The sequence below is a fragment of the Pteronotus mesoamericanus genome, unplaced genomic scaffold (genome assembly GCF_021234165.1).
Source record: "Pteronotus mesoamericanus isolate MK-2021 breed Mesoamerican mustached bat unplaced genomic scaffold, CSHL_Meso_final scaffold_507, whole genome shotgun sequence".
Taxonomy (NCBI): domain Eukaryota; kingdom Metazoa; phylum Chordata; class Mammalia; order Chiroptera; family Mormoopidae; genus Pteronotus; species Pteronotus mesoamericanus.
Window position 1 is genome coordinate 8,680,865 of NW_026555319.1, and position 22,667 is coordinate 8,703,531.

Sequence of the window (22,667 nt, forward strand, 5' to 3'; positions counted from 1 at the left end):
CCTTAAAACACAATCCATAAAGGGAGAGACTGGCCGGTCTGGCAGCATGAAAGGACCCCGATTCAAAGAGGCTGTCTGTCCAGCTACCTACCTGGTAAGGAACTGCCTAGTTCTTAGATCTGACAACTGGACAGGAAATGTACTTTTAACAAAAGAGAGGGCCCTTACCTTCGAGAGACACATTGTGAAATAGCTACAGGAGAAATGACATCAGGGGATGCGCTTCCAGGGAGGAGGGAGGCAAGGGCGGGCGGGGAGGGGACAGTGGAGGCGGACCCTGTCACGATGACCACTGAAGCTGACAGGGAAACATCCCCTGGTTCGTTACACTCGTCTTTGTACTCTTAGGTGCTTAAAATGTCCATAAGCAGTAAGAAACAAAAGGCAATAAAAGGAGGAAAACACAAACCAAAACCTGGAAAGAAGTATTTGGAACTTAGGGGCACAGACAGTAAGCAGACAGAAAAGGATGACTCCAGGTCGGAGCCCAATGCTTCTTAGACACTTAATAAAAGAAAATGCGAGTGGCTGTCCACCTGTGGAAAGAACCTCAACCTGTGCAGCAATCAGGGAAACGCAAATCAAGACCACAGTGAAAGAGCATTGGCCGCGTAGCGCCCGAGTGCATTTGTGGAGGCCTGGCAGCGACACAGGCCGGCAAGGAGAGGGACTCGCCGCTCCCCAGCCGCCTGGGAGCTGGGGTGTAAATGCGCGCCATCACTTTGGACCCGGTTTAATTCTGTCTAGTGACTGGACCACGAGCCTACCCTACCACCCACAACTTAAATTCAGGGAGACCGGGATGAACAGAAGAGACGAAGAACAGTGAAGACAGGAGAGGACCACTCCATTTGCGCTGTTTCCGTCTTCCTGCCAGGCAGCTAAAGGTCACAAAAGCATTAGAAGACCTCCCGGTCAGGAGCGCGAGTCCCTTCTTAAAGCACAAAAAGGTTAAAGCTCTGGTTCAGCTCGCAGGCCTTCCTGCGCGGGACTGAGCTGGTCGCTGCGGGAAGCCGGGTCCCCTTCCGGCGTGTCACGGCCGCTGCTCCCGGGCTCTCGGCGTCCTCTGCGGCCACGGGTGGGGCACTCACCTCTTGTGTTTCATAATGAGCCCAATGGAGTAGCAGACATCCCTGTGCTTCTCGTGGGAACGGAGCTTCACCTCCACGCCCACGTCCTCCTTCTTGCGCTCAATGTGCTCTAGTGTGTGCTGCACCAAGTAACCCACGGCCCCGTGCTGCCCGGGGTCTAGGGTCTGAATGTGTTGGAGGATGTCAAGCACCTTCAAGACAAGACAGAAAGACTAGGTGATAATATTTTTAGTAAGGCCTTTTCCTTTTTGCTGCATTGGGTACAGCCCTACCTAAGCTAGCCTCACAGAGGGCGGCAAGGCGGGCCCCGATGGCAGCCCAGGTCCCCGAGACCCACGGGCCTCTCCCCAGTCAGCGTGCGCACTTCTCATAGCGGGCGTCGGCCTCGGACATCCCAACTCAACGGCACGAAAGCGAGGACGCCCTCAGGAACGCGGGGGCCTGCGGTCAGCGCAGGGCAGGGAGATGGGCCGCTCGCAGGTGATTAGGTGAGCTCTCAAAGGGACTTACGTTCTTGGTCAGTGTGAGCTCCCATTTTTTTATACACAGAAAGGAAACAATTTCAACCTGCCCGCACTCATGAACTGGTTGGAAAAATAAATGCTCAGCTGCTTTGATCAGGAGGACGCTGGAGAGAACTGCCTCAGAGCCACGGAGGACTGGAAGGGGTCACAGAGAAGCCCCCGAAGGGACGCTGAGTCGTTTCTGATGTTGCACTTGAAGAACGGAGATGTGGGTACCATGGTTCTGAAAGCCCACCGGTCACTTCCGTTGTTTTAACGCGCAGTGGTGCTTCCTAGTCAAGTGGGCAGGGGAAAGCCACCTCTACGTGGGGTTTGAATGACCAGCTGGTAGAAGCAGAACTCGAGGTTACACTCTTTCTACTGTAACCCCGTGCCTCCAGGGAAAATATAATTTCTGATAAAGTTAATTCCCACACACAGGTGCAAACACAAACACACACAAAATTACAGCCTTTAGCAGAGGGTCTCTGGCGTGCTTCTCCTTTGTAAACAGGACCTTTCCCTGTTTACCGAGTCCTAAGGCACAGCAACCTAAATTCTAGGCCCAGATCTGTCAAACTTGCTGTTTTTACCTTTGAACCTGTTTATTCGCTTATCAAGTGATGATTAATAAAGGCCCTGTCTCCTGATATATTACAAACCTTGTCAAAGGGTTGTGAAAGCTAGCGCCTTATACAATGGAAGATACTATTATTCTAACACCCAACCGTGCCTTCCAGACTGAGATTTGTGGGTCTCAGTATTTCCTCACCACTTATTTTTCACGGGTCACTGTGCCAAGCCCATCACTTTTGAAGTCATTTAATCCTCACAAGTCGAAGGTATGCCACAGTCACCGCCAGCGGAGGAATCGGGCTTAGAGAAGGCGCGTCACTTGCCTGAGGTCACAGGCCATGAGGACTTGGAGTGAGGATGAGGCCTGGCCTAAGTCTACACCACCAGACCAAAGAGGAGTATTTTAATTAACTTATGAAAAATTTCAAACACATAAAAATGGGCGGAATGGTACAACGGGCAGTACCTCCAACCCCGCTTCACCCACTGTCAGCAGAGAGCCAATGCCATGCCCCTCCCCCTCCAAGGGGACTTTTAACTTGGAGACACTAACAACCTTTATCTTTTGTAGCAAACAGCATGGGATTTAACAGTAAGCTTCTATTTACTGGGCTTGCGCAACGCGTTCCTTGTGTTCCCCTCTGCAGCTCCAACCAGTTACTGCTGACCAGATTTCTGCTACATTCGGGACACAGCTTCCCCTCCTTTCCCAGCAGCCCCTCCCACCCGAGCACGGAACAGACCGAACTTGGAGTGTTCAGCACACAAAGGAATTCTCCAGCTCAGAGTACGAGAGGGGAGAGGAGGCGCCAGGACAAGCCCCTCATCCTTCCCTTGACGTGTGGGTGATGGGCTGAAGGGAGTGGGCAGAAACGGGGACGAGCTGGTGATCTGGGCCTTGCATGTTCCTAACAGCTGGGCACCGGGCTGTGTCCATGCCAGGGTCCACGCCTCGAATCCTGAGTCTACAATTTGTGGGGCGGACTGGCAAACGCTTTTTGTAAAGGGCCGGAGAGTAAACATGTCAGGCTCTGTGGGCCATTTGGTCTCTGACTCCACTACTCCCTTTGGCGGTTGTGGCTGGAAGGCAGCCAGAGACAGGCAGCGAATGGGTGTGGGTATGCGCAAAAACAAAAATTCATACAGCCCGCCACTGCGGGCCGGCAGGCCGCAGTTTGCTGGCCTCACTGTCCCTCACTGCAGGTTCCTCGGGGTTGTCTCTGCAGCTCTGGGCTCCGACCTCCAAAGCCCACTGTCTGTGGGCTCTTCTACTTTCAGCTCTTCCGGTACCGGGCCCCGGTGCTGGAGCCCCCAGGGGCTCCAGGCCGGCGGCACAGGGCTCCGGGTCCTATGGCATCCAGTACTCGCTGGCCTAAACGCCCCCCCACCCCGCAACAGGTCTGCTCTCCAAATACTCACTTTTCCTGTGGCCAAACTGTTGTTGGGAAATCTGAGGGAAAGCCTCTCTGGGCCTCCTCCCCGACTTGCAGCTAATGAAGACCAGTCATTCCTTACTCATTCAGACACAAACTTCTGAGCACGTGCCGCGCGGCAGGAACTGCGCAGGGGCAAGGGGAGCAGCTCCGGGGAGGGGCAGAGCGGCCCCAGCACTCACAGCGGCTCCACGAGGGGCAGCGGGGCCGGCGCGGTGCGGGCCTGGCCCACGCGAAGCGCCCGGGACAGGGTTTCCGAGGCAGATGTGAGCGGGCAGATGGGGCCGGGAGGCAGGACAACGTCCCAGGTCGGGGTGCGGCACGTGCCAAAGACTGACGCAGAGGACAGGGACGAATGGAGGTTGTGGTCGTGGGAGCAGAGCACACAAGGGGCCACTGTGAGAGACAAGACGCTCGGGGAGGGGGGGCCAGGCCACCGCAACCCTCGCGGGCCAGGCTGAGGGCAATGGGCCTCACCTTCACGACAGTGGGGAGCCAGCCAGAGGGCCCTGAGCAGCGAAGGGACATAGCTGACATCTTCTTAAGCTCACTCTGGCCACAGCATATGAAACGGGGTCAAGGGCCTGAGAGCAGAGGGATGAGACCACGCAGGAGGCCTGTGCCGTCACCCAGGAGGCAGGGCCGTGGACAGACGGGGAGGGAACATCGGGGTACGCTGGCCTGGAGCCTAGGGTCCAGGCAGAAGATCAAAGACCCAGCGCTGTGAGCCTGCAGATGGGGACCACGGCAGGAAGAACAGGCGATGACCGAGGGGAAAGGTGCAGAGCGAAAAAAAAAGTCTAGAAATTAACAAAGGACCAGGAACGAGCAAGAGCCTGAGAACTAAGAACCCGCGCAGAAGGAACAGAGTGTACTGAGAGGGGGCGGCCCCCAGCGATCACTAAAGATAACGAACACAAGTATCTGTTGGATTTGGCAACAAAAAGAACGATTTATCAAAAAGGGGTCACTGGTTTCCTTGGCCAACGCAGTTCCGGGGGAGGAGGGGTGGGAACAGACCTCACGTCTGGGGACTGTGTGGGAGGCGAGGCTGGACCGCAGGGCCAGCCGGCACATTTTAGCCTCGCGGGGGAGGGGAGAGATGAGGAGGGGCCGCGGGAACTGCCAGCAGGGCTGTCAGGGGAGGCCTTCTCATTCTCTCCCCAGAGAGGAGAGCGATCTGGGCGTGTTTAATGCTGACAGCACACAGCGGGCACAGGGTGGCGCAGACAGAGCCGGGTAAAGGCAGCCTCAGCACCCCTAGGGGTGCAGGGAACGGGGCCGGCGCACGGCAGCTCCGCCCTGGGAGACCGCAGGGCACCTCCTTCACCGAAACGCAGAGAAACAGCAGCAGTACGGCCGCAGACCGAAGCGGGGAGGCAGCCTGGCGGCCGGGAGCCGCTGTGCCTCTGCCCACTGTCGGGGCGGGGGGCGCAGCATGCGGGGGCCCCAGCAGGTCCTCAGCGGCTCAGTGCCTCAGTTTTATTATTTATAAAAGAGCAAAAAAAAAAAAAAAAGTAGATAATAAAAAACAGCTCGCACCCCACAGGGCAGGAAGATGTTCAGTTAAGTGTCAGTGGCTTTAAAGTTTGGCCGCCCTACACTCTCCGTTTCTGTCACAGCCACATCACCCGGGATGACTACGACAGTGACCAGGGGGACTTGTGTTTTGCTCTTCCTGGTTTAATTCCACTGAAAACAAGTTGCCCTTCTGGTCTTCCTGGTTTAGGAATGTTTCTCTTTCACCTAACAAGGTCAAGCAGATTCCAAGCCCTCCACAAACTGATCTCATGTCCCATAAAGTGTTCTCTGTACACCGACGCACGCACGCACATGCACACGTGCACGTCTCGGGACCCCGCGAGGCGGGTGTCGTCTGCACGCCGGTCCGGCCCGCCGCAGCAGCTGCTTGCCTGCCTCCTGAAACGGCTTCCCATCCTTCGGCGCCTACCTCCAACCCTTCCTCGGGCAGAGAGCGTGTCCTCATCACCATAGCAGCCCCGAGCCTTCCTCCTGGGAGCGCCACGGTCTCCCCCGCCCCATCTCGGTGTCGGCTCCCTGGCTAGGGTGCCCATTCACAAGGGGGAGCCCCCTTCCATCCCGGATCTCTGAATGGGGGAAGTGCCCACACCAGCGGCAAATGCGTGGCCATGGTGAGGACCAATGTTCTGTACATGTAACAAATAGGAACTTGTTTTGTACGGTGGCACCTGCCGGGTGGGAAGGTGAGGTCGGTCCCCGGGGAAGCTGAGGTAATCCCCCAGGAGGCAGCAGGTGAGCACTTAAGCAGACTCGCTGTGGGTCCAGCCAGAGGTCCTGCAGCCTCCCCTGCAGAGGGGAGGTGACCTAACCCCTGCCAAGGCTGGTGTGTAACTTAAGGACAGAATTTATTTATCAAGAATCTTGCTTTGCAAGGATCTCTGCATTTGACAAATTACCATGAAATTCCTCCACTGATCTAAAGTAGAAAGTGATAGGAATTATGTATATCCTAGTATCAAAAATAAATAAACCATAAAACTAAAATAAGCTATCAAACCCTGGACAACAGCATTTATGCAGGTTCTGGGAAGCAGGCGGTAACTTTGGTAGAGTCTAGATTTCCTGTAACTCTTCAACCACATCACATGCTCTTTGCTCCCTGGGACACGGATGTATCTTTTCTTAAGACAGGAGTCTAGAGATTTTCTTACTGATGTGTCCTTTCTCAGAATTACTTAGATCTCTGAAGTTGTAACTGAGACAGTTTAAATCTCAGCAATGTCAAGCCATTTAGATGACTTACTTTCTCAAGAAAGATTTTTACCACTCAGAATTCAGTCCTCTCACCAGACTGTTCTAAACAAACAAAACGGATTATTAACATATTTCCCTTGGAAAAGCGAGGCCCTGTTGCAAGCTGCAGCTGCTCCTGCTCCGGACACAAGGCGGGCCTTGAACTCCGCCACACCCACAGCCTGCAGGGGAGCACTTCCGCACCCCCGCGGCCCCGGGCCAGCTTGCTGCCGGCCGCAGGGCCGTGACAGAAGAGAAATCCGTGCGGAGCACTATCAAACCGTACAGCTTCCTAGAGGCATGACTGGTCCAGAGCCAGTCCCATAGCTGGACGTGAACAAACCGAAGATGTAGCTTTCCTGTGTCCCACAGGGGTGCGTATGCATGGTCAGTTTAGTTACTAGCAGCACAGCTGGAGGCTGAGCGTTTTGAGTTTTGCCTCCCCGTGGTGAGTCGGGGTGACCTGGGGAGAATACATCTCAGGGGCACCAGTAGTGACTGGCCGGGCAGAGGCACCGTGGTTCTGGACATTTGAGGCGCTGGCCACAGAGAGAATGGGCAAGTACTGGTAGTAGAACCAGTTTTTTGGGTTTTTTTTTAAATAACAATAAAAGAAGACAAAGACATTTCTGAGAGATTGGGCACGATCGGGAGACTTTGAGCAGGTCTGCGTTCTCCCCCACGTTCACGCAGGGTAAACCTGTAGAAGCCGCCTTCCAAGCTACACATTCCCTCTCTAAAGCAAGTGCAGAGCATCAAAGGCGAATAATTACCTTCTCTGGCCAGATTCCCAGGTGGAAGTAGAGCCTGGCTTGGAGCAGGAGGAGCTGCACCTGGTCCGGGTACATTGCCAGATACAGGTCCAGCGAGTCTCGCAGCAGCTGGTACGACTGGTCGATGCCTTCCCTGTGGGGAGAAGCCTTCGTCTTATCCCCCGCACTTCTGAGTAAGACCCTCGTGTGCAAGTCCCAGGTTTTAGGAGTAACTAACGCAAATCCCATGCACTTTCTGACTCTGGTACTTCCTCTCTGCTCAGCAAATAGTTACAATAGTCTTAATTAAACACATACACACATGCAGGAAATACGCATTTTGTACCCCACTTTGGTGATGGGCACTAAACTAAAATCATACATGTTTTCATCACACAGTCACATCGGTAACACTGTATATAAATAAAAATAAATTCTGAACAGGTGGAGCAGGGGACTTTTAGGGCAGAAACTGATTTGGGGGATACTATAATGGTAGATTCCTGTCATTAAATACTTTTTAATTAAAACCCGCAGAATGTGTAACCCTGGGGGAACCCGACCATATCACTGTAGTTCTGGACGTTGGGGACGGTGACGGATCAGTGCAGACTCATCGATCGTAACTCTGTACCCTTTTGGTGCAGGATGTCCATCTGTGGGAGGCTGCGTGTGCCTGGAGGCAGGAGGCCTATGGGAAATCTCTGTACTTTCTGCTCAGTTTTGCTGTGAACCTAAAACTGCTCTAAAAATAAAGTCTATTACAGAAAGAATTCTGCCACTAGGCAGAAAACCATGGCTACAATGCACAACTTCGTATTTCCTCTGTAGGGTGGATTTCCTTGGACTCAGAGGCAAGAGAGTGTCACACTTTTGTTTGTTTTCTTACTTAAGTGGCAGAAAGGTATAAATTAGAAGATGACCAAGCAGTCGGACTTGAGAACAGCCTGCCCCTGAAAGAGAACCTTTGCCCGTCTAAGGTATTCTTGTTCCTGAACGACACTCTCGTTATAGAGAACTGTCCAAGTCTTCTGCAGAATCTCAAAGAAAACTCACTTAGCACGTCCTACTCTGGAGAGCAGTGTGTCATGGGAGGCAGTTTTTTCCATGGTGGGTGACAGCTGTAGATACGCCGACGGGACCACACCTCACCCACTGCTGCGCTGCACCCCAGGGAGGCTCATTATGGAAAGTCTCTGGGAGGCAACTCGGGCCTTCTGGGACATGCACTCCACACAAGGGCTGGAAAGCCGAGAAAACCTTACCGCTTTCCCAGGCTCAGAAGGTTCCCCACCATTCGCTGCAGCACCTTCTTCACGGTGACCACCCCATACAGCGCTGCAGTCACGTGCTGGCCGATCAGGTATTCACATTCTTTCACCGTCAGTTGCCTGCCTTTCCCAAAAGCGTCGATGTAGATGTAGTCAAAGATGTCCAGGTTGGCCCTATCCAAGGAACACATGGAGCCAGCTCAATCTCTGATCAGAGCTGAGCAAGTCAATATTTAACCCCCCATAATAAGTGGCTCAGATTAGAGACTGAATGTTAACACAGTAGCATTTCTATTTAAAAAACACAAGGTCTTGCCCCAAGTTAACAATCTGGCCCTTTAAACACTGATATTTAAGAGGAAGGGTACTGATGCACGCCATCTGATAGAGTTTTTCAGGGAAATTCGTCCTAACACTCATTGCCGGGAATACCCGGCAGGAGTTCGATGGGTGCCACACACAGGTCAGCAGCAGCTGACGCCTGTGGGTCCTGGGCCCCTCGAGGATATGCCGAAGGTCATGGCACCTTGCACCAGGAGGCTTCTGCCCTCACTTCTGCAGACAGGCAGGGGGTCACACACCTGCCAAGCCCTCCCATGTTCCAGACCACGGAGGGCTGTGTCCCTGGACGCAGCCCCACTGCCCGTCCCGTGGGGACGCCCTCCCCAAAGCGCACTTTTGTACGCGGCGGTGGCCCGCGCTGAGCGGTCGGGGGTGGCGGGCACCGCCAGGCGTGCTCTGAGAGGACTCCAAGACTTCTAGGGGGGCCTTTGTCTCAGGGAGAGTTGTATTTTTTTCCTGGAGCAACTGTCTCAGATTTCCCCCTTGAGTCATCCGAGGAGCACTCCTGGCAAGGCATTTGTTAATGCCCCAGAAACAAGGAACACTCTTCAACTTGCGTTATGAGTCTAGGGGAACCTTGCACACCAATTCATAGGCAAAAATATGAGCAAATCCAGTACGGAATGTATTTAAAAGAATCTATATGATTAAGTTAGATGCACCCTAAGAATGAAAAGAGAGCTGAACTTGAAAAAATCTACTTCAAGCACATACAGACTGTAAAAGAAAAACCCTATGATCCTATCAAAAAGAAAAAAGATTTTAGGAAAAAGATATACTGCTTAGTTATTAATAAAAGTCTCCACAAAACAGGAATTTAGAGGACAGCTTTGATAACCCAAATGAAAGTTACTGTCCCTGAGTATCATGCTCAAGGTGGGATTTTAAAAGGGTTCCATTCAGTCATACTCAAGGCAAGTGGCCTGCTCTCACTGGCTGCTGCTGGCATCTGGGCTTGGGGGGGCCGGGCCAGCGGGATAAGCAAAAGCAGCAAAAACATATCAAGGTGAGGAAGAAAAGAACAAGCAAACCCGTCATAATTTATAGACAATACGACTGTCTGCAGAGAAAAGCCAAGAGTTGACAAATTATCAGCCCTTATCATTTATTCGGCAAAGGCGTGGAATACCAGACCTGTATCTAAGTATCGACCATATCCTTGCACAATGTCAGTATTTAGAAAATGTCATTTTAAACACCATTTACAATAGCAACAAAACTTTAAGGTACTAGGGATGAATCTACCAAGATGTCAGAGGGCTCAATGGAGAAATGAGAAAATCTCTGGAAGGACCTGAAAGATGACTTCGGTGTGGGGAGACACGCTCACAGACAGAGGCCGGAGCCAGGCACTAGCAGTGCCCCTCACGCCAACGGACGCACCCGGCCCGGGGAGCCCTGGCACCACTGACATCCATGTGGGGCTGAAAAAGCCCAGTGAACTGATTCTAAATCCACATTAGAGCCAAAGGCACGAAGAACAGCCAAGGCGCCTGGAAGAACCTGGCGGGGCCTCGCCCACCGGGCGTGGGGACTGAGGGCAGAGGTACCGGGAACAAACAGCCCGTCCCGGTGCAGGCACAGGCAGGCAGGGCGGGCGCAGGGACAGTGCCAGCAGCCCCGCGCTGGCGAGACACCTGCGCCCGCCCTGCCTCCTCCCTGCCTTTCCCGGAGGGCCCAGCCCCGGCGTTGGTGGGTCTCGGTGCTTGTTTTTGCCAGGGACCTGCAATGCTAACAAATTATTTCATTGCTCATTTGCATTGTTCATTGCAACCTAAGAAGGAAAAATAATACTGCTACCACAACGGTACCCAGTATAAGTTACTATGGTAAATAATACAGTCATTGGTGTTTTAAATGCTCTGTAGCAAGCAGAAATCCTCGGTGGGTTACTATGTAGGGATTTGGGAATATTTTAGAGATATCTGGAGAAATGGATTGGGTTGTTCAGGGGGCGGAAACGGGATGGAAAATAAAATCATTTTTCCCACTTAAAATAATGGAAAATGGGTGCCTGCTATCCAAAAGGGAAAAAGTACATTTTCCTCTGAGTACATTTCTAGGGAACAGACTACATGTGGAGAAAAGGGAAGCCCGTATATATTATTTAAGGAAAAATACACAGTAAAAATTTGCATGAAGACAAATAATTTCAAATTAACTGGTGGTTACCTCTGGTGAGGAGAAGGGACAAAAGGGTAAGAATACTCGGGAAGCTCCAGCTGCATATGTGTTTTATTTCTTAAACTACCAAGTAGAAATACAGAGACCAGCCATCCTTATTTTCTATGTATGCATCCGAAACTGGTCTGCTAGGTGGGTAATGCCCTGGGTCCCCCCCACTGAACCCTCCAAGCCGTTTTATGAAAAGCTTCAGTCCCGTTTGACAGGGGAAGACACCGAAGCTCAGAGGCAGCCGAGGTCTGCATGCAGCCCGACCTCGAACCTCAGGTGCTTCCTTTCCCACTGCGCAGTGCACTGCCAAAGGCTGTTACAGCGGGCCATTGGGACGTAGTGTCCAAGAACAGGATATAATTAAATAACTCTGCTTCTTTTCCCTCTAACTGGCACATTTAATGAGGAGACAGTCTACCTACCTGATGAGCTATTTCTTGCAGGAAAGTGAGACTACAGCTGAAAAGAAGCGCTGTGCCCAGCAGAACACCGGGTTTAAAAGAGGACAAAGCCCTGTTAGCCTGGCCCACACAATGCCTTCCAGGCACCAACCTTGCCCAAGGGGACCGAGGGGAGAACGCGGGCTGTCCGCCGCGCTTTGCAAGTCAGGGGAGAGCCTGGCTAATCTGTTCTCTCCGCGCCTCTCCTGCGTGGGGAGGGAGCGGAGACTTTATGGCAGGCGGCAAAGTGGGAGTTTCTTTAAAACTCTTTGATCTGATCTGCTTTGGAACAAAAAGACTTTGAGGTTCAGAGAGGCCCTGGAACCCCCAGTCCTATCATTTAAAATTAAACTTCATGCTTTGAGATAACTGCGTGTTCACATGCGGCTGTCAGGAAAAACACCCAAAGAGTGTCCTTCTTGCGCACCAGGTTAGTGACGTGGATACAGCCAAGAAGTGAAACAAGTCCACCACCTCCGCAGGCCTCTTTGACCTCTGTTTGGTTACATCTCCTGTCAGCACAGTAGAAACAGATCCTTAGGACCCACTGCAACGTGTTGCAGGTGGCTCACCTTTCTGTGGTTTGGCACCATCTTAGTAAGAAGTGACTTGGGAAGTTGACAGGTTCCAGTGGGACCCCCAACTGCCGGGCAATTGTCATGTACAGCAGAGACATGCTGATTGGGATCCCTGTTCTGCGGATCAAAACCTAGAGGAGAAAAAAAATACTTTCGCTTACTGGAAATGAACCACATGTTCTCATTGCTTCAGCGCACATCTGTATTAGGCATCTACTGTGTATCAGGCATGAGGCTACGTTTTGAGGTTGAAGCAGAGGAATATTTTTACTTATTTTTTAAATGATTACTTTAACTTCTTTTTAATATTTTCATTCAAAGATATGTTCATTGATTTTTAGAGAGGGGAAAGGAGGCAGGAGACAGAGAGAGTGAGTGAGAGAGAAACATTGATCTGTTGCCTCCCATAAGCACCCAGACTGGGGAATGAATGTGCAACCAAGGCATGTGCCCCGATCAGGCATCGAACCAGCGACCTTCTGGTTTAGAGGACAATGCTCCAACCAACTGAACCACACTGCCCAGGGTGAATGTTTCACTTACTGAGACCAGAGGTCTGCAAACTACACTCCCTGGGCCAAGTCTAGCCCACCCCCCCTTTTTGAACGGCCTGTGTAAGAATAATTTTATCATGTTTTAACGTTTAAAAAGACAGAAAAATGCTATTTCATGACACATGAAAACTATATGGAATTCCAGCTTCCACATCTATACAGACAGTTCTGCTGGAACACAACAAGCCACTTGGCTTGGACTGTCAGTGCCTCCTCTCCAGCTACGATGGTAGAACCGAGCAGCGAGGGCCAAGCCACGGCCCCTGAGAGCCGGAAATGCCCGCTGCCTGGCCCTTCCCAGGCTGACCTAGGCCCTTCTCCTTCCAGAAGGAGTTGGAGGCCACGGCAGGGAAAGCACGTAAGACAGGAAGAAAGAAAATACAAGCAGCAGAGAGAGCGAAGAACAGATGAAGAAGGAGCCAAGTGGAGAGCAGATAACAAATGAACAGCAGCAGCAGAGCCGCCCCCCAGTGTCCTCCAGCCTCCCACAGGCCGGCACAGGAGGGCAGGCCGGGCTCGTGCTGTGGCGTGGTGCTCCTACGGCGCAGCCGACTGGCCCAAGTCACAGCGACAGGTTTTCAGATGGACGACACTTAGTGATGAGATGAAAAATTGATAGTCGTTTCCTTACAGTAGAGGCAAAATGAATTTTGTAAGCACTGAGTGATGAAAAAGATATACTGCTTGCTGTCAAAAATTGCACAATTTATCTGAGACGAGCTTAACTGTGATTGTTTTAATACACCCAAGTTTACCTGGTGCATATATAAGTTTAGGGCATTGTAGTAATCCATTCGGTTCCCCTTGAACTTCAGTTGGTCATAGAGGACATAGTTCATGGCATCCAGCACCTGGCCCTGGAGGTCGAGCTCCATGATCATGGAGGACTGCCCTGAAACACACAGACCCACTCTGAGGACACACGGAACGCTGGGACCAGGGTCCCCAACAGCCTCTGACATGCAGACACCAGCCAGGTCCTAGCAGTATTTGTTAGGTGTTACCAACCCTATGTGTGTACAGTCTTTTACATTATGCAGGTGCACATGCGGCTGTGTCATGGATGGCTGTTTTGTGACATAACGGGGACACACTGCAGAATTTCCCAACAAGCATCTGCACTAGGTGTCCTTGTGCACAGACAGCGGATCCAGAGCAATTCCCCACCTGCCTTGAAGGTCAAGCTGGGGTGGCGGCTGTTGAGGCCTCGGAGGGTCTTGCGCACCAGCTCCACGACGCTGCTGATCTGCGCCTGGATGTCTCTGAGGGTGATCTCGGCGAGCGGGTTGCAGTATTGGTCGATGAACACTGCGCCTGCGCACGAGTGAGCGAGGGCGAATGAGTGAACGCCTCTCTTTACCCTTTTCTTATTGGTCTGCCATCTGCCCCAGGTGCCTGGAGCCCCACTCTTTAAAACATCCCACCAAAGAAGTTCCGCGTCCCGGAGGTCAGGCCTGGCTGCTAAATAACACTCTGAGAAGGAGCAAGAAATGTCCGCAGAACAAAGGAGCTTACGTGTCACTGTGTCTTCTTAAATAAACCGAGCCTCTCTGAGGTCACGGACTCAGAACACTGCGCGACATGTGGCACATGGCACATTGCACATTCCATTACAAAGAGAAATGAACGCCATAAAGGAGGTCTTTCCAGCTGCTCCACTCTCCCTCTAATTCCCTAACAGTTTAAAACCCAACAACCAGAAAACTTAAGGTTGTGAGACAGTCCTTTACTTAAAAAAGAAAGAAAAAAGCTAAAAGCTCTGAACAGGTCTGCCGTTTCAACAAACCGGCCTCTCCCAGGTGAGCCTGTGCACAGACTCCAGAGACAGCAGCACTTCCAAACGAGGTGCAGGCGCACTCAGGGGCCCTGCGGCTGGAAGGCTGTACACCGAGCACCAGAGATGCTGTCTCTTGCAAGCCCCCTCCTCAGGGCCTCAGGCAAGGTTTTAACCAGAGACCCATGGGCTTCCGTGATCATAGGGCTGTAGAACATTTTGTGGAAGCCCGAGAGTTGCTTTAAATTCAAACGGCCTCAAGCCAGCTCAGAATCTTACGCCCCCCCACCCCCATCTCAGGAGCTTAAAACATGGGCGTCAGGAGAGCTGGACCCCGCTCGTTTTGCCGCTAGCCACTTCGAAGCTCCTGGGCCTCCCTGGGACTGAGCTTCTCTACCTGCCCATGGAAGGAGGCTCACTCCATCCCAATGCCAGGTCGTCTGGGCTGCATCGAGGGCATCGGCCTATCAGCCAGTCAGCAGGGGTCCCCCGCCCTCTGGAGCCTGCTTCCGTTCACCAGGCTACTTAAAAACTCCAGTGGCTGCCCAATGCCTACAGCACTGACTTAGATGGCTTATATGAGAACGATAACATTACTTTATAATTGAAAGAGAAAAAGAAGTAATCCGTTTCATAAATAAGCTATGGAAAAATAAAGCTTGTCAACTTATTCTTGACTGGGGAATAAACAAGACAGGATGGCTCCATACCAGTATGCCCATGAGAAGATGCCAGTGACGAGGGTATTTTAAGGAGCTGCAACAGATTTTTCATTTTGTTTTGGATGATGCGAGACATTCATACAGTTAAGAGTCTGCACTAGGCACTGTGGAGTAGACAGCGATCATAACATAAGGGCAAGGAACACAAGAAAATCAGTGGCCACTTGGAGAAACGACTTGCACACGAGACAGAAATAATGCAACAGAATTGGGCAGCCAACGCTCCTGTGGTAGTTCTGACGCAAGCATCTGTGTGGCTGAGCCAGAGAAACTCAATGGAAGTGAGGCCTGAACTGAATGCCCGGAGGGTGAGTGGGATTTGAGGGAGAACGCGAAGGACAAGGGACACCACGAATGAGGATGTGAGTGAGGTGCACCTGGAGGGTGGCAGTGAGGACCGCGGCCTGGCTGGGGCCAATGGGACGTTCTGGGGAGCTTGGCACAGGGCAAAGGACTGTGGACACGGGGCACTGAGAGCAGGTAGGGACAGAATACAGAACAGGGACCGGGCTGGCCGTGCTGCGGGCTCGCAGGGCGTGGGGGACGGCGGGGCTCCGACTGTGCCGCACTGCACGGCGACGACCTGGGGGCAGAGGGGTGTCGCTCAGGAAAACGGCGCTGCTTAGAAGGCTGTTGCTGCTGCAGGGAGACGGGGTGAGCGCCTGTGCGAGAGCAGTGAGAGAAGAGAGACAGGACTGTGGGAACCACCAGAGGGAACGACGAATTGGATGAAGCTCTGGGAAGAGGGAACATGTGTATTTCATAACCACAGCTTCCGGGAGTGTGTGTGTGATATGCTAGGAATTTAAAATCGTTTGGGGGAAAAAAAAAGTCACATTTTGTCCTTGTTCAGCTCGGCAGGAGCAGACAGTGGCTGCCTTCCTCGGGGCTGTCCGCGCGCCTTCTTTCTCCTCACTCCTCGTCAGGCCGGCAGACCCACTGACGCACAAGAACACTGTGTCCTCATTAAACTCCACCCAGAGGCCAAGGGGTTGGCTCCAGGTCACACGGAGACAAAAGTGGGCAAACTGATTTCTCATTGGGAAGTGATGCTTCAAAGCTTAGGAAAACAGGAAATTAATCTCATTAGCTAAAACATCAGCCCCTTGTGCTTTGAACCAATGGTGCATCTTGAGAAAAGCGTCTTTAGCTGATAGCTAAAGGTTTTGACAGCATTTTAGCTCTAAGTTGAAGAGTTTTGCCCACCTAAGTGACCAGACCGCACACTCCAACCTCCGGGAGCCCACGGAGCACAGCTGACCTTTCCACTGCTTGTTCATCAAGGACAGTTTCCACGGCTGCTCTAAGGTGGCAGCTTAGCTGCCCATTGAAAGAGCATCGTTCAAGCCTCACCTTCAAGATACGATTCGTAGTCATCCGAGTGCTGAAGAAAAGCCTTAAGATTATTTAAAATTTTCTGCTGTCGTAGGTAATAAAGGATTTTTTTTGCATAGTACTTCCAGGTCAGTGCTTTCCTGGAACAAAAAAACAATCAGTAAGTTGAGAAGAATTAAGATACTGAAACTTCCAGTGATTCACTCTTTACTTCACACTCATCGTTGCATGTAAAGAGTCTGCTGTCCACGACAGCTATAACTGCTTCACGGCCATAGAGTGATTACCATGGAAGCAAACAATACAGTTTAGGACTTTGCATTTGTAATATAACACTACATGGGTCGTGCTGAAATTCAAGAAACAGTTATCTGTCTGGCTTCAGATTTATTAAAAGGAAATGAGAGAAACCTGGACAGTTAGGAGAACTGGGTGGGCCTCAGGAGAGAGCGGCGAGGTGTCTGGAACCCTCTGCTGCCGCCCACCCCTGCCCCCGGCTGCTGCTTTCCTCCTACGCTCCAGGCCATGGCGATCACGCCCGGGCTCCTGGTCTCAAATATTACCACACGGACAACCCCCAGTCCATTTCCCAGGTGGGATTCTCCCCTACACCCCAGACCTGTATATCCAACTGCTATTCCCCTTCCCCTGCTTGGGGATCTGGTAGGGCCCTCCACGGTCTTCCTCGCCCAGTCTTCCTCGTCTCCCACAAAGGCAACTCTACCCGTCCAGGTGGCCCCAAACCTCGGAGTCGCCCTTGACTCCAGGCCACGTCTCATGAGCCGCACTCAATGCCCCCACCAGTGCTACTAGTCGGACCAGGAACGGGAACGCTGCTCCCTGACTTGTCCAAGCCACCCCCACCTCCTGTGTGTATCACAGTGGCATCCCCTCCCCGAGCAAACCTTGGCCCCCGGCTTGTGCCCGATACCGATACCGCGGCCAGAGCGCTGCAGTGACCAACCTGCCAGGCCACAGCATGAATGCTCTGTGCCCCAAGGTCCCCAACCTTGGTCAAAGTGAAGCCCAAGCTCCACGATGACACACAGCGGCCTTTAAACTCTCGCCCCATCGCCTCTCTGCCTCAGCTCCTGCCGTCGCCCCTCAGTGCCGGCTGTGCACCGGGCCTGGCGGGTGCGCAACCAAGGCCTCGCCCTCCCGGCTGCTTGACTGGAACGTTCTTTCCCTAGAGAACAGTTTCCCTTTGTTTACTATTTGGTCCCCCAATGGCATAACATATTATAAAGGCAGGATAAATACTCATTTCTTTCATTTTCCATTTTTCAAAATAAAAGTTTGGGTTCTTCTTGTCCTCCCAAGGGGACTGATTAGTTGTTAAGTATTACTACAAACTCACAGGGCTCAACTAGTTGATGCATTTCAATCCACTCGTTACTGTCCACACTGACGATCCCCTGAATTCTTCTGACGTGAAGTATCATACTTCCCTTGCTATCTGGCTTCATGCTTCCAAAACACTCCCAGCTCATCTTTGACATTTTCCTGTATTAGATCTAGAATCAGCCACTTCTCCAAAACCTCCGGGCACTAGAGGTGATCACTTCTAGTTTATAGTGCGTATATGTGCGCACATAACAACACACACACACCCCTATGTATATTTAAACATAAGGTGTCTCGTGTTTCTACTGAAATTTCTAATTCAGTTATACAGTTTTTACCTTCTTTTATTCTACATCTGTATCTTTTCTTCTTCCAAAGAACCCTGCATCTCCAGTTACGTTAAGTCCCTTGCACAACAGGAGGGTTAAGGGCATGAGTAGCCCAAGGAGTGAAAAACTCCTGTACCCCTTAAGCTGGCCCTCCGTGTACAAGCTTCCAACTGCCAGCTGACTCTTGGAAAACACAGGTTTGAACTGTCCAGGTCAACGGAGCTGTGAAGGTCAACAGAAAAAAATCTGCATATAAGTGGACCTGCAGAGTCCAAACCTGAGTCGTTCAAGGGTCACATGTACTTATTTGTTTATTTCACATCTCTCTCATGCACATGCACACACTAGCTTCAGAACGACAAGATCGACAGTCACATCACTTTGATGAGTGTTGAGAAGTAGCTAAATATTCTGCTGATGTTCTCCCACATTCCCTGCTCATTTTTTTAAACAGCTGCATTATATCCACATTGTCAGGGCTCAGGGCCACTACATACAACACAGACTAACCTACTGTCATTTGGATTTAATTCTACAAGCAAATACATATTTTTTAAAGTAAATACATATTTAATGTTCACCCCTAGTTCTTATGTCAATGTCTCTCTGATGAGTTCGTTGGTTGAAGTTCCTTTTCTAGCACATTTCTCAGGAAGGGCTCACAAGTCCCCAAGTTCTTACAAGTTGCTAATTTTGTCTGCAGCCTTTATACCTGGAAGTCAGTTTGGCTGGATGTGAAAATCCCTGGCGACGTCACTGACCCTTGGGTGTGTTAAGTGTGTTACTCTTTTTTCCCTCTGGCATTGAGCATTGTTGTTGAAAAGTCTGATGATATTCTGATTTTCTTTTCCTTATAAGTGACTTCCTTTTTTTTTCCTTGGATGCCCAAAGGACTTTTCTATCTTTAATATCCAGTGATGCAATAGTTTTACTGAAATACGAATCAGTGTTGGTCATTCAGGTCAATTTTCTCAGGTACCGTGTACCCTTTCAGTATGTTGTTTAAATCTTTGTTGTAGGATGTACTCTTTTTAAAGACCACACAGAACACCTTAAATGAACATTGTTTTCAAGTACTCAAGGATTGGTGCTTTAGTTTTTAGAGAAACTACCTACCCTTCTTCCTTCCTGTTTTCCATATCCAAACACTGACAAGGATTTGTCAAGAATAAATACAAAAAGGGTCCTTCATGAAAAGTGGCACCTCGAAGTATTTATAAATGTGAGAGTGTGACAATGTCCCTTGTTATCTAAAAACAGCCCTGTTTTAAGTTCAAAATGTATATGCCAGAGCAAGAGGTAACAAACCTATGACCGTTCTACAAAGACTATAATAATGCATGTTTTTCCTGGCTGTGCACATTCAGCCATTTTTTGCAAATCTGATGAGGAAAAAGCAGTATTTCACTATTCTCTGACATTTCTTTGAAGAGTGAGTTTAAAGGTCTTTTTACATGATGCCAGCCGCTTGGATTTGCTCCTCAGTAAATGTCATCCTCCGAGCCATTTTCCAATTTCTTCCTGGAGATTTTAAGAATTCTATTGACTTTATGGTTTCTTTGGACATACAGAAGTTTATTTTTTAATTGCAAAACCATCTGTCCATATTCTTTTATTGCTTCTGCATTATCAGTCTTGGTTAAGGAGGTCTCTCTAGACAGTACCAAAAATCTCCTATTTTCTCAAAGGATTTTCATTGATAAAATTAGGTTGTTTAATCTTGGAATTTAGTTTTTATATATGATGTAAGTTTTATTTTCTCCCAGAATGATAATCAGTTGTCTAACAGCGTTCATTAATTAGTCCATCTTTTTCCCTTTGAGTTTAAAATATACTATCTATTATGCTGGGACATGTTTCTAAATTATCCTTTGCCATGGGCGTGGCTATCAAGTTTTATTTACTGTTAGCTTTATAATATGTTCTAATATCTAGTGTATTAGATATTACTGTATTAATATCTACACTGTATTGTGTACATTACACAACTGTATTGTTTTAATTATAGTTAGCTTTATATATGTTCTAATATCTAGTGATCAAAGTTTCCCACTGTGATATTTAAAAATTATTTTTTCCCTGGCTCTTCTTGTGACTTTATTCTTCTGTGACAGCAATATCCAATTAAAAGACACACACACAGAAACTCTCCCCTCCCAAAATTCTTGTAGGATCCTAACTGGAATGGCAATAGGTTTGTGTTCATTTGGGAAGAACTACCATTTTTTGTGATGCCAAGTCTTCTCAAACAAGAGCATGGTCGTACTTTACATTTTTCACTAACATTCTATAGTCTGACCTAGAATACCCATTCCCAGAATCTTCTACCAACTAGCAAAGCCACTGAAACATCACCCTCCATAGTAACACAAAAGTGGTTACCCATTGGTAGGGGTATGGTTAAATAAATTGTGGTAAACACTGCAGAACAGTATGCAGCTGTTAAAAAAATGAATTAGATTTTTCACCAGTTGATTAGGATTGATTTCAATAAGGTAATGATGAATGAGAAAAAAGATATAGGCAAGTTACCTATTTTATAATCGTAATTTTGTAAAATAATGATCCCTCTCAGTCCCCGTGTACATCAATCAGTGCATACTACTAGCATGGAAGAATACAACACACAGGCCCATGAATTAGAACGGTGGGGGGCAGGGGAAGGCCAACACCAATGGGAGGGAGGAAGGGAAAAATCAGACAAACAACAAAGTCTGCGCTAAAGATCATATGAAAACTAGACAATAAATTCAGTATGTATGATAGTACATTTATGTAGCTAAAAGTATACGTGTGTATGTATGTAAAAAAGACAGCTCAGCTTTTATTTTTAAGGCTGCACAACACTGGCCATTAGATCATACTTCAATTCATTTATAGATAAACCAAAATAGACATGGAAAAATGACCCCTGGTTCTGAACGCGTCCGAGGCCTGGGACAGTGACACAGCTTACCTCTCCCCCACACCTGCTCCCCTGACAAACATTTCTCTCTCCCAACCCCCCTTAAAAACAACAAGAAAAAGATCTGAATGCCCTGTTTGTCAGGTATTGCACAAGGATCTCTCTTACAGAAGATGCTAAACTAGAATTCTTATCTTCCATCACCAGCAGAGTTTCCAGAACTTTTAGAGCACAAAATCTTCTTCATAGGTAAGTTAGGCTGGAAGCCAAGTCCCCTTTCGGACACACTGGTAATTAAACCTCAGAGCAGAAAATGTGATTCACAGCAACTTTTAAGCAACAACCAACAGATAATGGATTCTTCTTGATCAGGAGCGACAGATAAAAGAAAAGTTCGACCAAATATCTATACTGCTCTTGGCCAGAGTAAGAGTGTCTCTAACCTGAATTCAAAAATTCTAAAAAATCATCCATTAAGACATGTTTAAGAAATTATTTAATAAGTATTCAACGCATGACAGGCAAATGTGGTGGTGGTAAAAATAAAGGTGATAACAAAGGAAGGATAATTTATATTACCTAAATGACATTGTAGATACAAGTGCCCAGAGCACAGTATTTGACCCACAGTAGGACTAAATATGTACTAATTCTCTTCCTTCCAAAAGGATTTTTGCATGGTTTCGTTAAATATCAATTGTCTTAGTATACTTACCTTATACACACAGAATTTTTCAAAAATGTAACTGTAGCAACACATGAGGTAGCTGGAAACACATGTCCCAAGACTGAGCCACAAAGTACAGCAACTAATTCTGAGGTTATTATGAAAACAAACAAACAAAAACCTCTGCTGTAACTCTGGCTTACCTTCCTTCCATATTTAGGATACACACCAGTTCGTCCTCAAAAAATATCTCTGGCCCCTCAAGATTCTCGATGTCACTAAAACCATTACAAGGGACCTATGAAGAAGACATACAAACAGGTCTCGATAACAAGTAATAATGTTATCACTCTCATACACAAATCTGAGTTGCAAAGACAGATTGTTATTGTCATGGAAGTGGTAACAGCTATCCCATAGTATCTTACATCGCCTACCAGGGGTGGAAAAAAACATGCAAAGTAACGATAATTTGTTCAGATCTTGTTAGTTGTAAATTAATTATATTTTCATAGACTGAAATTTCTGAAACTAGTAACTCAAGAAGTCTAATGCAAAGAAAAGTGGCTCTGCAACAAGAACTAGAAATACAAAATTGAATTCACAATAACTATTTCATGCAATCTATATTGCACTCCACTAGGAGGGAAGGCACAGAGGGAGAAGTCTCGTGACTTGGGCTACTCAACCCTCTGGGCATGTTTTCTCCTCTGTAAATTGAGGTGATGGTACCTATGAGCTTTGAGAGCCCTTCAGTTTAAAATTCTGTTACTTCTCCCACATTTCTTTTTTTTTAGATTTTATTTACTTTTTAGAGAATGGAATGGAGGAAGAAAGAGAGGGAGGGAAACATCAATGTCTGGTTGCCTCTCGCGTGCTTCCTACTGGGGATCTGGCCCGCAACCCTGGCACGTGTCCTAACTGGGAATCAAACTGGCGACCCTTTGGTTCGCAGGCCAGCGCTCAATCCACTGAGCCACACCAGCCAGGGTTGCCACTTTTCTTTTTTCTTTTCTTTCTTTCTCTTTGTTTTAAATGGGCAGCAGACCTTGTGATTCCGAAGCCTGATTCTTTCTGGTTTTTTTTTTAAGACTGTATTTA

General features: G+C 49.0%; 1 protein-coding gene across 3 annotated transcripts in view; it reads right to left on the reverse strand.

Moving 5' to 3' along the window:
- FBXO21 (F-box protein 21) overlaps nt 1-22,667 on the reverse strand; it is a 36,958-nt gene that overhangs the window by 11,221 nt on the left and 3,070 nt on the right. The window contains exons 3-10 of one of the 3 annotated variants that reach the window (XM_054594235.1): nt 21,770-21,864; nt 16,340-16,461; nt 13,658-13,804; nt 13,246-13,382; nt 11,931-12,067; nt 8,396-8,575; nt 7,152-7,284; nt 1,092-1,282 (exon numbers count right to left, since the gene is read on the reverse strand). In XM_054594235.1, the coding sequence (XP_054450210.1) occupies nt 1,092-1,282; nt 7,152-7,284; nt 8,396-8,575; nt 11,931-12,067; nt 13,246-13,382; nt 13,658-13,804; nt 16,340-16,461; nt 21,770-21,864 (1,142 nt within the window). Of the gene's footprint in view, nt 1-1,091; nt 1,304-7,151; nt 7,285-8,395; nt 8,576-11,930; nt 12,068-13,245; nt 13,383-13,657; nt 13,805-16,339; nt 16,462-21,769; nt 21,865-22,667 lie in introns of all 3 variants that reach the window. The other 2 variants (XM_054594234.1, XM_054594236.1) reach the window with 2 other exon arrangements.